Raw genomic sequence first — 15,164 nt, 5'->3', positions numbered from 1 at the left:
GTGGGAGCCGCAATAGGCCGAACCTGCAGACGCGGCACCCGGCCCGCCAGGGGCTTTCCCTGAACAAGCGGCGGCCCTAGTTTGAGAACCACTGCTCTATAGTCCAAACCACACCTCACTTCACCCAGGGAATGACTACAGACTACTTCCATGCAGTCCCCTCTGTTGCCAGCTTCCTGAATTATTTAGGCCCCACCTGTTCCTGCCCATCTGAGCTCCCTGTCTCCTCCAGGTGCAGCCTGGGCAGTTAATTGGCTCACTTAGCCATCTTAACCCTTCCAGGCCTTTCATTGGGTGAACGCTCCATCCCAGGATCGCTTCTGGTTCATTGGTTATGGGCATTGCTTGTTTTCCTCCTCAGATTTTCTAATGCAATTAAAATTAGATTTTAACCAAACCTATAATAACCCTCAGTAGAAATTTTGCAGCCTGTTTCCCAAACTGCAGCTTGTGACATTTATAGTTTTGCTCCCCAGAACAGTATTGTAGAAAGATCATATATCTCATGCCTATTTTTAAATCTACCTGCTAAAAGTCTTGGCAGAGTATTAAGCGACTTTGTAGCTGCTGCAGTTACCTTAGAAATAGCACCTTGTCCTCAGAAATGATTTGCTGCTTTTTTATCCTTCACTTTCTATTGTGTTGTATGCAGTGATGTCATGTTGTATAATGCAACATCATAATCCAGTTGCCCAGGCTGTAGATGACTCTAAATGTAACCCACTGTTTGGTGAGTGCTATGTATCCCTCTCTGTGCAAAGTCCTCAGAAGGGAGGATCTCTTGCAGCCCACAGCTACTGCATCTGGTTCTTCAGCTCATGATGGGACTCATGCTTTCAGTTCTGGAGGTCCCTGGTTCGGTCCCCAGTGTCAGCCAAGATGGTTGCTCGTAAGCATTACTGAAGCAGTGAGTTTTAAGTAGGAACTTTGAAGAAGGATTTTGTTCAAAGAACTTAAACTTTTTAAGCTCATTTTTTGAATTGAATAATACAAGTAGTTTCAAGTACTATATCTACCTGTTAGTCCCCCTGTGAACTTTTGAGGTTCTACAATTTAATTTTCCTCTCTTCTAAAACATTTCTCTGCCCTATTGCTGTGTGAAGGACTCCCACACACAAAAACTGACCGTACAGGGCAAACAGTGAAACTGACTATATACGGGACTGTTGCAGTCACAAAGTAAAAACTCTGGAAACGATAGAGAAATTGTTACTCTGAACTTTCAGTTGTAGTAATCTTATATGTTCTTAATATTCAGTTAAAAAAAAAAAAAGCGTGTGGGCTTAAACTGAAAGTACCCTTTTAAAATGGCATTAGAACAGACTTTAGTTTTACTGTTAATTTTGAATAAAGGGTGTATCTGGTTCTTGAAGAAAGGAAGTAACTGAATTCCACAAGTAATATTTTAAAGATTAATGTTATCGAGTTGTAGTATGTATTGGCAATAAGCTTGGAAAATGGTAAGAATAGTATGCTAAAACTATAAAGGAGCTTAAAATGGATCTGGATGCAAAAATCTCAAATTTCATTACATTTTAATCAAAAGCTCATAAAATTACTTTTGACAGTATTGGTTATAAAATTGTTGGGCAACACACAAGACATCAAAACAGTGTTCATAACAATATGCATTTTTAACACTAATTCAGACCTCAAAAAATCTGCTTAAAATATCAAATTTCCATATTAGTCTAAAATATTTTGGAAGTCTTGCTATTAGTGTGTAAAAAGTAACAACATAATTAATAAAACCAAGAAAATGCATATTCAAATAGTTTGTGTTTTTTTTTTTTTTTTTTTTTTTTTTTAAGTGTCTCAACAGATGAAACAAATTCTCCAGTGTCTCCTTACAGATGGCAGGTAAATATATGCATGTAAAACTATATCACCTTATTAGCCCTTGATAATCATTTCATCCATGGATGTGCTACTGGTGTAGCATAACTTGCATAGTGTTTGTGTTCACAGATGTATTTGTTTGCAGATACCACATAATTGTGGTTGCAAATGTAAAGGTAATCTAAAAATGTCCCTCTTCATTTTGTATTGCATCTTTAATACAGACTTCATTTTTCTTTCTTTCAAATAATGCTTATATGAATTTAAGATCTATGTACTACTTCTAAGGCATTATGGGTCTTAATTTCGCCCTACTTTATTCTTGTATAATTTCTTTGTCTTGTGCGTAACAGATTTTTCTGTTTTCTCAGTTTTTAAATAGTCCTTATATTGTAGATCTCTTGTTTTGCTTTTTATTCCTGGGTAGGAAACACATTGAAGTGCTGTGAAATGTTTGTGATCAAACTCAAAATGTTTGGTTGTAGATTTCAATTCAGTGTTTGTTTTATGTTCATTTTATGGTGCCCTTAGGTGGTAATACAAAGACAGCTTTAGAAATGTAGATTGATTTATATGCATTGTCCTTGTAGGTAAATATCTCCTTTTGAATCATCTTTCTTTATATTTAGTGGATATGAGAACATTTAATTATTTAAATTCACTGATCTTTTATGAATAAGCCTTTTATTGTCTCCTTCAAATTATTATACTAATTTACATGTTGTAAAGATGGATATTTAGATAGTGCCATCTATTGCATACATTTCATTGTAGGTGGGAGTCACAAGAAAATGCTTTTTAAAAAAAGAATATCAGTGGATAACTGACCTGATGTGTAAAATTATGCACACCTCAATTTGCATGCACAGTGACTCGCTGCATGCTCAAATAGGGTAATCACACATGAATAGCTGGTCACAAATCTACCTTTCCATTTGCATGCCTATTAGTGGTAAGTGTATACAATTTCAGTACATGCTAATTTGTGAAAATCAGGCCCAGCATGGATAATGAAGAAAGCTGTGGTTTAAAAAAAAAAAAAAAAAAAAAAAAATTAACAATTGAAGGCCATCGTTAAACTTATACTCTCCCCCATATATAACTTATTTTAGAGTCTTGAAATGTAAGAAGTGCTGTCGGTAAAAGTGACCTGTATCAGAGATTGGTGGAATTACAATGCTGCAAAACTGAAGCGTAACAGAGGCAAATAAGGCCCAAGATAAATAGTATTTCTAGTTAAACCAACTTTTCTGTTCAAATTTACCTCTGTAATATAATTTCAGTGTCCTCATAATCTATGCTAATGTTTAAATTCTTGCTGTCTAAAAACGTTGTTGAATTTTGCAGCCACTAGAAAACCAAAAGGATCTGACAGATGAGCAGCACTGGCCAGAAACACAGCCTGTTATCTGGCAGAATGAAGAGAGGAGGAGGAGCAAACAAGTTAGAAAGGAATATTTCAAGGTATTGTATACTTATTTTTTCATTTGCTGCCTCTTTTCCCTCTTTGAAGAACTAATGTTTCTAGTTACAACTTGAGCACCTTTTCTGTATCCTAAAGGAAGCCAATGTATTTAGCTTAATTATCACCAGACTAGTATGATACAAACTGATACATTTATCTTCTGGTTCACTCTCTGCTGCAATTTGTAGAAGTAAGTGTGTGTATATCATCTAATCAAATACATATTAACAAACAATATTTTGAAATACTGTGTTTTCGGCATGAATCATTAAAATACTATGGGCTTTATTTCTCTTTTGCAAGATAAGCAGGTGGGTTTTCTTGGGTAACTAAATGAAGGGGCCTGATGGGATAGCATTCTCTTCCAACTTGCACGTGAGTTATATTCTGCGTTGGTTCAGTCCTGTTAGATTAATACATCTGCTTCCAGGGCAATTTAAGAGTGCAGGAAAACTGGAAACATTTAGCTGAGTGAGGAAATGCTTCTTATTTCTCTTATCTTCAATAGCAAATGTAAACTTAAAACTGTGTTCTAAAGGCAAAGAATAAAACCTAACCTAGAAACCTTCCAAACATCCATCATTTCTTCTCTTCTTCCCCCCACCTCAGGATTAAAACCACAAAAAAATGCAAAACTATTTTAAACAAATGTTGATGCTCAATTTGGTATTTTTGCAGTCTAAGATATACAGTACATCTTAAATCAGTTGCCATATCCTAGTACAAGTATGCTAATATCACCCTTATATGTTTGATTTAGTAACTATCTTACTGCATTAACTTGAGGGTGAGAGAGAGGAAATACTCTGAAATTATTTCTGTTTGTTTGCAATGTGGACTAATGGTCACAAGATGTCAGTGTCCGCATGATGCAAAATAGGCACAAGATCACAGGCAACAGAGCAGAAGTCAATTTTATTTCCAACTTCTGTAGATAATTGTGGTGTTTTGTGACAAGCTTCAGATTAGGCTTTCTATCTATAAAGATATGACAGCTTTAACAGTGTTATAGAAGATCTAAATAAACTGAATCCAATAGCAAATTTCTTCTTTGAGTACAGGTGTCTCTGCATATTCAACTGAATACATATTTGCTCCATCCTCCTGAAACTGGAAAATTATTGCAAATAATGTCAGTTAGTCCACACCTGTGCCTCTATTTTCCTCATGTTCCACACTGAGGAGATAAGGTGTGGGGCTGACCAACCGCCTCTTCAGCTCTTTCTTAGCACCGCATGGCCTGAGTCAGAATCCTCCAATGTCTTTTCATTTTATTTGTTATTTGGTGTTCACTAGTTAGTGTTGGATTCTCTGACGTGAGATTCTTTCCAGTCTCCCAGCGTGGGACTTAGATTATGCCTAGGATACCAGGTTTCAAAAACCACGTCTCCTCCCGTTGCTCCTTTTGGGCCAGTGGCGATAACCATACTGCCTCTACTGCCTTGGAGAAGCTCATTTCTCCATCAAATGCAATATCTGCTGAGCTTTTCTGCGAGAACTTTGGCTTCGGAAGCACCTTATGGAGTGCAGCAAGGCTCCAGTCAGGCCCAGGCTGGGGAGACCTCCCTGTACATCATCCAGAACTGGCAAGGAGTGTGTCCCCTAGTACTATATGTGACTCTGGAGCAAAGAGGGGGAAAGGGAAGGACTCTTTACATAGACTATCCAGTTTGGCCAATATACATGGCAGAAGAGCATTGCTGGTACATGATGGCATGTATCACATTAGTAGATGTGCAGGTGAATGAGTCCCTGATGGTGTGGCTCATGCCCAACAAGGAAAATAACAGAACACCACTGGCCATTACGTACAGTCCCCAGCTAAAACCTCTCCAGTACATCAACGATTTACAACCTATCCTGGAAAACGATCCCTCACTCTCTCAGACCTTGGGAGACAGGCCGGTCCTCGCTTACAGACAGCCCCCCAACCTGAAGCAAATACTCACCAGCAACTACACACCACACCAAAGAAACACTAACCCAGGAAACAATTCCTGTAACAAACCTCGTTGCCTACTCTGTCCCCATATCTACTCTAGCGACACCATCAGAGGACCCAACCACATGAGCCACACCATTGGCCAAAACAGTCTCTATGTAAAAGAATAAATGGACACAAATTGGACATCTGGAACGGTAACATACAAAAGCCAGTAGGAGAACACTTCAGTCTCCCTGGACATTCTACTACAGATTTAAAAGTAGCCATATTTCAACAAAAAAACTTCAAAAACAAACTTCAAAGAGAAACTGTTACCTGAGTAGAGCCTTGTAGTGCTTCGGTTTACTTCAGTGAATGTGCTTTCCGTCATGTGTCTCATATGAGATCTCATGTTGGCGTTACTGTCGAGTGAAAAGGGCTTTTCTCTTTCTCCCTGCAACACATCCTGGCTATTAATTACATTTCTGTATTTCATAACTAACCATCACATTGTCATTCTGGATAGAATTCTTTGCATGGTTAAATCAGTGGCCTCTTCAGAAAAGATTATTTGCTCAACCGCTATGGTGTCATCTGTAAAGTGACTGTGAAAACTTCAATGCCTGTAGTATTATGTGGCTGCTGAACACCATTTCTGAGAAGATGGTGTTGTGGAGATGACATAGCTCATTGATCTTACTCATCATCTTTCTGTGTGGTCCACTACCTATGTGAATGGAGTCTGGCTTTCTCAAGGCACTAGTTGCACAGAGTACTTCCTAGTTTGGTGGTATGCAATTTAGGATTATATCTTCTTAATGTGCTCTTTTTTGCTTTCCATTCACATTTGCTTTATGGCCAGTGTAACTATTTGTATGGCCCTTACCTGAAATGACCATCAAAATTGCAAAAATTGTACTGAGAAAAACTTTTAATAGACTAAAACATACAGTGAATGGGTAGTCAATATTTCTTTTTGTTTTGTGCATTCATTGTGGCCCCAGATCTCATTTAATGTACACCATTCAAACCAGGTCTAAATACAAAATTATTAATTTTCTCATTGGTGTTTCCTGTGATGCTATCGTCATAGTATCTGAGTGTTTCTCAAACTTTAATGAATTCAGCTTCACAATATGCCTGTGAGATTAGGTGATGTTGTTGTTCCAATTTTACAGTTGGGGGATTTAAGCATAGAGAGATCAAAGCTAAAATGGTTGTCTCCTCTAATTTTTGGATGCCCAACTTAAAACATCTAGGTTCTGATTTTTTCAGTATACTTGGTATTTTGATAGGACTGTGTATGCTCAAAGTACAGTTCAAGTTGACTTCAGTTGCAGCTGTGTGTGCAGAGCACTTCTGCACATTAGAACCATTTATAGCTGAAATTAATATAATATATATCAGACTGAGATAGACACCTAACATGGGAAAACTTCAGCTCAAATTGATATACTTCTTGGGTGGGGCTGGAAGCACTACCTATTATTAAGGTTGCTCTATCATTGCTATTATAAGATCCTGTTTTCAGTAGCTTATAACTTGGGCCAAATTTTTAACAGTAAGGCTGTAATTTTCCATGCCAGGTGTCTTCCGTAAACTGATTTTTTTTTTTTTTTTTTTTTTTTTAATTTTAGCTAAAATGTTTGTCATTTCAAATAATGTTGCTTTGCCCATGTTATAAAATTCTGGTGACCCTTTCTTCAAAAAATCTCTAGGGCTGCTGCTTTGGAATAGGTACTTGAAATTTTACAGGATGGTGGCCTTGGTGTCCAGGATGTGCCTTTTGCTGTCCCCATCAAAATCTGCCCAAATTTGGGCAACTTATAAGCCTTTGAAAAATTGCAGTTCACACTTGTTCAGTAGAGACATCTTCAGTTTTAGCAGCTAGAAGCTCCAAAGGTGATCTCTGCACTGAGCATGCTCCAGCCCAGGGCTGAGCAGGTCTGAGTGCCTGAACTATGAACATGGATGCTGTCTTCTGTTTCCTCATAGGACCCATTCCTCATTCAGTGCGTAGGATGGACCCTGTGGGGATGAACCAGGGTTGTCTAGTAAAGGAAGCGATTGTCTGTAGGTCCCAGGCTTCATTTGTTCCAGAAGTTTAGAGGTGTGTAGTGAATGAGGCAGAACATTGCAGAAAGATTGGTCTCATAATTAAGGCAGTTGAATTCTGCCATTAAGAATTTAATGGTTTTCGGCCTTTGACCTACAGGATGCCTTGTTTCATATAGTGATACATCCCGTACACCGGAAATACCTGCACTCTGGTATCATGGGCCAGGATCATTTTCAAAATCTAGTACTTCCGTTTGACCTCTCTTCAGCCCCAAAGGGGTTCTTAAAGCTTTTAGTGGTGGTGTCAGATGTTGGCTGCGTGAGTCTGTTCTTACAGTGCTGTCCTAGCTCCGCGCAGATGGCAGACACAGCAGACCTAGATAGAACTGCCCAATAAGACCACAAGACTTGGTTTAGTAGCGAAGGCACCCGGCCAGGTTTATTGCCAACGAAGCATGGTCCTAGCTCGCCGGATCAATGTCTACAGTTACACTAGCACATGTGTGCCCATGACAGTGGACCAGCTCAATCAGTGGTGGGACGTTCCGCTGCCCCCTAGGCCAGACAAAGACACTCCCTCTAAGATCCATCTTTATACACCAGTACAAACAAGTTGCGTGTTGCCCCTCAGACGTAGTTAGTTACTGCTCCATGACGTGGTTTGTTACCACCCATTACCTTGTATATGTTGATTCAATCAAAACATCTCTGTCCATCACACTGTCATCCTGACCTTATCTCTAAGAGGGGGTCAGTGTATCCTTGTATCATCTTCGGGGAGTGTGTTTGTACTATACTTGGTGTCGGGATGTTCTAGTACTACCCTTCTGGAATGTGCTTGCTTGAGTGTCCTGTGCCTAGCACTTAGGAGTGTGCATGTTTCTGCAATACCAGCCCTGTTCTTGCCAGGTTCTGTGAGCCTGCACACAGGCAGAGCCTGACTTTTGCTAAGATTGCTTTATATTAGCAAGACTTGACCACTACTTTTGTTCATAATGGGCTTCTGATACAAGGCCTCTTGTCTAAGGCTCTCTTTCTACTACAAGTGGGGCTGGCTGCTTATCTTCAGCAAGAAGCAAATTTAGTCTTCCTGTATCTGAAAAGTCAAGGCCCAGTCTTACAAAGCAGTGCTAATTTCCACCCAGACAGCTCTCCCCCTCTTCCAGAATTGGGTCTCCAGCTAAATGTAAAGAACTCCAAATTATCCCACTTCAGTTCTGACACCTTATCAAGGGTAAATCAATCAGAATCACTTACAGATAATGTGGCTTGCATGTTCTATATCAGTAAACAGGAAGGCGCAAGATCCCCTTCCCTGTATACCGAAGCTATACAATTATGGAACTGCTGTGTAGTCCATCAGCTTCAGTTATTAGCTGCTTTCCTGTAGTCCAAAATGTCAAAGCCTGTTGCTCAGCAGGCGCTTCTCCCAGGACTACGAATGGGAGTTGAACTCTCAAATCCTTCATGGAATATTCCAGAGGTGGGGACTTCCACAGATGGACCTATTCACCACTTCCCACAACAGGAAGTTCCTTTTATTCTACTGAAGAGGAGGTCTAAGTCGCCTCTCTTTGGGAGACACCTCTCTGCTTCCTTGGACAAGAGGACCTGTTCTACACATTCACTCCAACACTACTAATGCTAAGAATGATGAACAAGATCAGGCAAAACAAGACCAGGGTTATCCTTGTAGTGCTGACCTGGCCGACACAAGCTTGATATCTTTACCTGCTTCACCTGTGTATCCAACTGTCGCTCAAGCTTCCAACGGTCCCTCAACTCCTCTCTCAGGATGCAGGTCATGTGCTTCACCCCCAACCTAGAGGTCCTCCATCTCTAGGCATGGCTCCGAGATGGCTCATGGGATTAAAATCCACCTGCTCGACAGGAGTACAAATATTACTAAACAGTAAAAGGGAGTTAACTCCTAATTATTTACCTTCAAAAATGGAAGAGGTTCAACCGCTGATATCACCATCACCGCCTTGTGCCCAAAGCTTCTCCTCCATCAGCCATATTTGATTATCTGCTGGATTTAAAAAATCAGGTTTATCTATTCGCTCTATTAAAGTTCATTTCACTGCAATATCAGCTTTTAATTCCTCTCTAGAGGGGTTTTCTATTTTTGTGCACTTAATGTCATCGAGATGTATTAAGGTCTGGGTAATCTTCATCCACATGTTAAGGATCCTGCTCAGACTTCAAATCTCAACTGGGTACTTAAATACCTTATGGGACCTCTGTTTTAATCGATAGCGACCTGCTCCTTGCTTCACTTATCTATGAAGATGGCCTTTCTAGTAGCTGCTATGTCAGCCCTCAGGGTTGGAGAAATTGGAGCCTTGATGGTAGACCCCCACACGATATTTTTCAAGGACAAGGTCTTTCTGTGACTGCACCCAAAGTTCTTACCTGAGGTGCTGTCCAATTTCCATTTAAACCATCTTCACCAGTGGTTTTTTTTCCTAAACCACATAAATCTCAGCAGGAGATTTCCCTTCAGACATTAGTTGTATGATGGGCATTGGTCTTTTATATGGATAAGTCTAAACAATTTCAGAAATCACCTAGACACTCTGTCTCCATTGCTGAAAGGTCAAAGAAGTGCATGATCTCTTCACGGAGACGGTAGAGATGGATCTCTGGCTGTATTAGTGCTTGGTATGATGCAGCTGGTGCTTTGCCTCCCCAAAGGACTGTAGCACACACTACAAGATCACAAGCAACTTCCACAGCATTACTCAAAAATATTCCAGCATCTGAGATATGCAGAGGTGCTACATGGGCTTCAGTGCGTACCTTTCTCAACCCTATGCATTAGTTCACGCCATCAGATCTGATGCAGCACTTGGTTCTGCTGTACTGTCTTCGATCTTGGACTTGATGCCGAAGCTCGCTCGCTCCCTCCCAGTGAGTACACTGCTCGGGAGTCACCTGAAGTGGAGCACCCATAAGGACACAACTCAAAGTAGTAGTTACGCAGTAACTTTGGTTCTTCGAGATGTGCGTCCGTATAGGTGCTTCACTACTGCCCTCCTTCCCCTCTGCTTCAGACTGTTCTTGTTGGGCATTCAGATACAGAAGAATTGAGGGCAGCTTGCCCGTGTAGCCCTATATGCCCTCAGAGTGCAGCATGAGGTTGTATAGAGCAGTGGTCTCCAAAGTGGGGTGCGCAAGAGGATCCTTGGGGGTGCGCGGCAGGAGGAGTGCTTTTTTTTCCCCCTTCTCTTCGTCAGGCGGGAGTCTGAGCGGCTTTTTTATTTTTATTATTTTTTTGCTTCGGCAAAAATGGTAGAGTCAGCACGGCAGGGGGTGCACGCTCAAAAAATTTTTACTGATAGGGGTGCGCGATCAAAAAAGTTTGGAGACCACTGGTGTAGAGGGCATGAGTAGGCCAAATGGACACTGCTAATGGAAAATCTCTGATCAAGGGCTTGAGAGGTGCATGCGCACCTTATGTGGAGCACCCATAGGGACATGTATCTCAAAGAACCACTGTTACTGCACAAGGTGAGTAACCTTTTGTTTTTACTTCTGCAGCACTGCTAGCTTGTCAGCAGCCCTGTGACATAGGTAAGTAATGTGGATGGACAAATGTAAGTAACGTGACCTGCTCGGGATCATGTCAGGAGTTAGTGGCAGTCAGGACTAGAAACTGTTAACTCTCAGCCCCGAGTTCTTCACCATTTAAAAACGTTTACTGAACGATGCCCATCTGTCTCGCAATTTGACTGACAGAGATTCCATTTGGTACAAATGAAACCCATGTTTCCTGTTTAAAAAAAACAAAACTTGTTTCTGTTTTGCAGTACAAGACTTCCAGAAAGAGTTCAAGTGGAAATGAAAATGATGAGGTGAGCATGATAGTGGTAAAAAATACTTCAGAAAATTCATTATTTATTTGTATTAGTGTAGCACCTAGTCGTGGACCAGGATCACGCTGGGCTAGGTGCTGTACAAACATCACACAAAGACTGTCCATGCCCCAGAGATCTTACAATCGAAGTATAAAACAAGAGACAACAGTTGCATACAGACAGATGAGAACACAAGGAGACAACGAAGCATTTGGGGATTTTTACACTTTAGTACCAGTATAGTACCGAACTAGTAATAGTTCAGATATTCAACTGAACAAAGGCAATGTATACACTGCTATATACATACTACACACAATATTAGGTACTTTGGATGAAGTGACTCTTCCACAAAAAGCCTGTTAATATTTCCTTATGCTTTTTGCACCATATTATTTCCATAGCAGCCATCAGCATGAAATGCTAATACTAGGACTGGCAAGAGATTAAAAAAATGAATCGTGATAGATTGCACGTGCTGTTAAACAAGAATAGAATGCCATTTATTTCAATATTTTTGGGTGGTGTTCTACATTTTCAAATATTGATTTCAATTAAAACACAGAATACAAAATGTACAGTGCTCACTTTATAATTTTTTACAAATATTTGCACTGTAAAAAACAAGAAATAATATTTTTCAGTTCACCTACTACAAGACTGGAGGGCAATCTCTTTATCGTGAAAGTTGAACTTACTAATGTAGAATTATGGACCAAAAAAACTGCATTCAAAAATAAAACAATTGAAAACTTTAGAGCCTACAAGTCCACTCAGTCCTACTTCTTGTTCAGCCAATCGCTCATACAAGTTTGTTTACCTTTGCAGATAATGCTGCCTGCTTCTTGTTTACAATGTCACCTGAAAGTGAGAACAGGCGTACGCATGGCACTGTTGTAGCTGGCATTGCAAGATATTTACGTGCCAGATGCACTAAAGATTCAGATGTCTCTTCATGCTTCAACCACCATTCCAGAGGACATGCGTCCATGCTGATGACATGTTCTGCTCAATAACGATCCAAAGCAGTGCAGACCAATTCATGTCCATTTTAATTATCTGAGTCAGATGCCACCAGCAGAAGGTTGATTTTCTTTTTTGGTGGTTCGGGTTCTGTAGTTTCTGCATCAGAGTGTTGCTCTTTTAAGACTTCTGAAAGTATACTTCACATCTCGTCCCTCTCAGATTTTGGAAGGCACTTTAGGTTCTTAAACCTTGGGTCGAGTGCTGTAGCTATCTTTAGAAATCTCACGTTGGTACCTTCTTTGCGTTTTGTCAAATCTGCTGTGAAAGTGTTCTTAAAACAAACAACGTGCTGGGTCATCATCCAAGACTGCTATAACATGAAATATATGGCAGAATGCAGGTAAAACAGAGCAGGAGATGTACAATTCTCCCTCAAGGAGTTTAGTCACAAATTTAATGAATGCATTATTTTTTTTTACGAGCATCAGCAGCATGGAAGCATGTTCTCTGGAATGGTGGCTGAAGCATGAAGGGGCGTATGAATGTTTAGCATATCTGGCACATAGATACCTTGCAGTGTCAGCTACAAAAGCGCCATGCAAACACCTGTTCTCACTTTCAGGTGACATTGTAAATAAGCGGGCAGCACTATCTCCTGTAAATTTAAAAAAAATTGTTAGTCTTAACGATTGGCTGAACAAGAAGGACTGAGTGAACTTGTGGGCTCTAAAGTTTTACATTGTTTTGTTTTTGAGTGCAGTTATGTAACAAAAAATCTACATTTGTAAATTGCACTTTCACGATAGAGACTGCACTACAGTACTTGAATGAGGTGAATTGAAAAATATTGTTTTGTTTATCATTTTTACAGTGCAAATATTCGTAATAATATGAAGTGAGCACTGTACACTTCGTATTCTGTGTTGTAATAGAAATCAATATATTGGAATATGTAGAAAAACATCGAAAAATATTTAATACATTGGTATTCTATTGTTTAACAGTGTGATTAAAACTGCGATTAATCACCATTAATTTTTTTAACTTAATCGCGTGAGTTAACTGCCATTTAATTGACAGCCCTAGCTAATACTAAATGCACTCAGACCTCGCATTTGAAAGTCTGGAGTATAGTAAATAAAGAGTTAGTGTTACTTTTGAAATTCATTTTTTTGCCCTCCTTTTTTTGTCTTGTCTTTCATTTCTTGTTGGAAATATTTAAAGCGAAACCACTGGCAAACCATAATGTTGTCAGTTACCTTTCCAATTGCAAGGTCAGGGTGGCTGAAATAGTCTTCCTTTATCTTTTTATGTCTTTTAACAATATGGAAACACACAAAGCAATGCTTTGGATTATTATAGCAGTTACCAGTTCAACTGCTATAGTTACTCAATTGTGAATTAATAGATGCATCTAAAGTTAAAATCTGGGGGAAAATTGTTTTATAGTGTAGAAAAAGCTGGATCTCAAAGAAAGATCCAGTGACAACTTACATTCTATTTTTGTGACCATCTTTAAAGGAAAACTGCAGTAACTAGTTCCAATCTTTTCCAAAATAATATTTATAGATAAAGGTGTGCTCTGTGACTTAAACATTTTACAACTAAATGAAAGGACTATATTTTAAAATAACATTAGCTTCAAAATGAAATATATCAAATTGAAATGTATTTACTGAATAATAGACTTAGGCATTTTCCCATGTATTGAGGTGTTCAAGTTAAAGATGTTTTACAACAGGAAAAACCCTTTGTCAAATTATGGCTGCTGTACGTGTGTGTTTAGTTGATTTGCAATTTTTTTAATTTAGTCACTACCACTTTGCCCAACACTTGAGGAAAAAATGTTGCATGTGTCTTTTGTATGCATTTTCATAATTTCATATACCTATTCAAAACCATAATTTTCATTTTATAATTTCATCTCTTTGATTTCTTTTTAGCAAGACAGTGATAATACTAATGTGTCCCCACAGTCTCCTGTATCATCTGAGGTACAAGTTTGTGTTTTTTGGTTTTTTTTTTTTTTCTTTCAGTGAACATTTTCTGTGTGCGCTAACTTGTTTTCATTGTGGTTCACTGTGCAAAAACATGCAACTCTTGGACAGGTCAGAAAATGTTAATCAATGGGCTTTGCTTTGAAAGAGGAATTGAATTAAAATATTATGCACTTGTGCAATAATTTAAAAACAGAAATAAGTAGGAATCAAGGACAGATTCCTTGTTAACTTCCTTAACTTGTCCTGCCTCCACTAGCATAAAATCTCTCGCTCCCTCTGATTTTTTTTTAAAGGTTGGTGTATTAGAAAGCAGCATTTGTTTTCTGCCTCTTACTCTAGCTGATGAAAATAGCTACTGAGAAGGGAGAAATCATAGCTGCCATATTGAACAGAGACAGAGTGCAGGCTACCTACATGTGTAGCATTTTAGAGAGTTTAAAAACAGGTTATGGTTTGGACCTCAGCGAGTCCATAGAGGAGCCAGAATTGCAAAAGGCCCCCCCTCTAATTTAAGGGGATTCATCCCCACAGTCATGACTGCCTTATGCATCTTTTACCCGGGCAGTGTGGTTCTCTGGTTGTTTGAGGGTTAGGAAGGAAAATCCTTTGTGGTCTGACCATGATGTTTCCCTGGCAGTCAGCTGCATTACAGTACTGACCCAGGAAGAAAAGACACCCAATGAAGCTGAAGGTTTCCACCCATTGCCAGATAGGGATCATGAGGTAGGAGGCTGGGAGAAGATTCCAAGCACATCAGGGGACTGAAGAGTTGAAATTTCCCTTCGCCACCTTTTGGGATGGGAGAGGCCACTGTCCCAGCTGTTGAAAGTTATTTCTTCTTGAAAACAGATAATCCCTCCGGGTCTGTTTTCCCTCCATTTGAGCTGCAAAAGGGCAGGGCCGGCTCTGGCTTTTTTGCCGCCCCAGGCCAAAAAGCCTCCGGCCGCCCCTGCGCCCCCCCAGCAGCAGGGGTGGGCGTGGGGGGGAGAGGGCAGAGTGCCTGGCCGGGGCTCCGCTCTCCCCGGCGGCCAGGGTGGCCAGTCCCGGCCCCC

The 15,164-nt window shown here is 39.9% G+C and overlaps 1 protein-coding gene across 7 annotated transcripts in view; it reads left to right on the top strand.

Annotated features, from left to right (window-relative positions):
• Positions 1-15,164, top strand: part of LRCH2 (leucine rich repeats and calponin homology domain containing 2) — a 108,063-nt gene that overhangs the window by 70,432 nt on the left and 22,467 nt on the right. For 6 of the 7 annotated variants that reach the window (XR_004647170.1, XM_034781988.1, XM_034781991.1 and 3 more), the window contains 4 exons: positions 1,812-1,860; positions 3,187-3,303; positions 11,099-11,143; positions 14,056-14,106. Coding sequence is in view for 6 of the 7 variants with exons in the window: in XM_034781988.1 (XP_034637879.1) it covers positions 1,812-1,860; positions 3,187-3,303; positions 11,099-11,143; positions 14,056-14,106 (262 nt within the window). In the remaining variant the exon portion in view is untranslated. The remainder of the gene's footprint in view (positions 1-1,811; positions 1,861-3,186; positions 3,304-11,098; positions 11,144-14,055; positions 14,107-15,164) is intronic. The other variant, XM_034781989.1, reaches the window with a different exon arrangement.

The sequence above is a fragment of the Trachemys scripta genome, chromosome 9 (assembly GCF_013100865.1).
Source record: "Trachemys scripta elegans isolate TJP31775 chromosome 9, CAS_Tse_1.0, whole genome shotgun sequence".
In the NCBI taxonomy this organism is placed as follows: Eukaryota; Metazoa; Chordata; order Testudines; family Emydidae; genus Trachemys; species Trachemys scripta.
The sequence above is the reverse complement of the archived record's forward strand: the minus strand, read 5'-3'. Positions and strand labels throughout refer to the sequence as shown.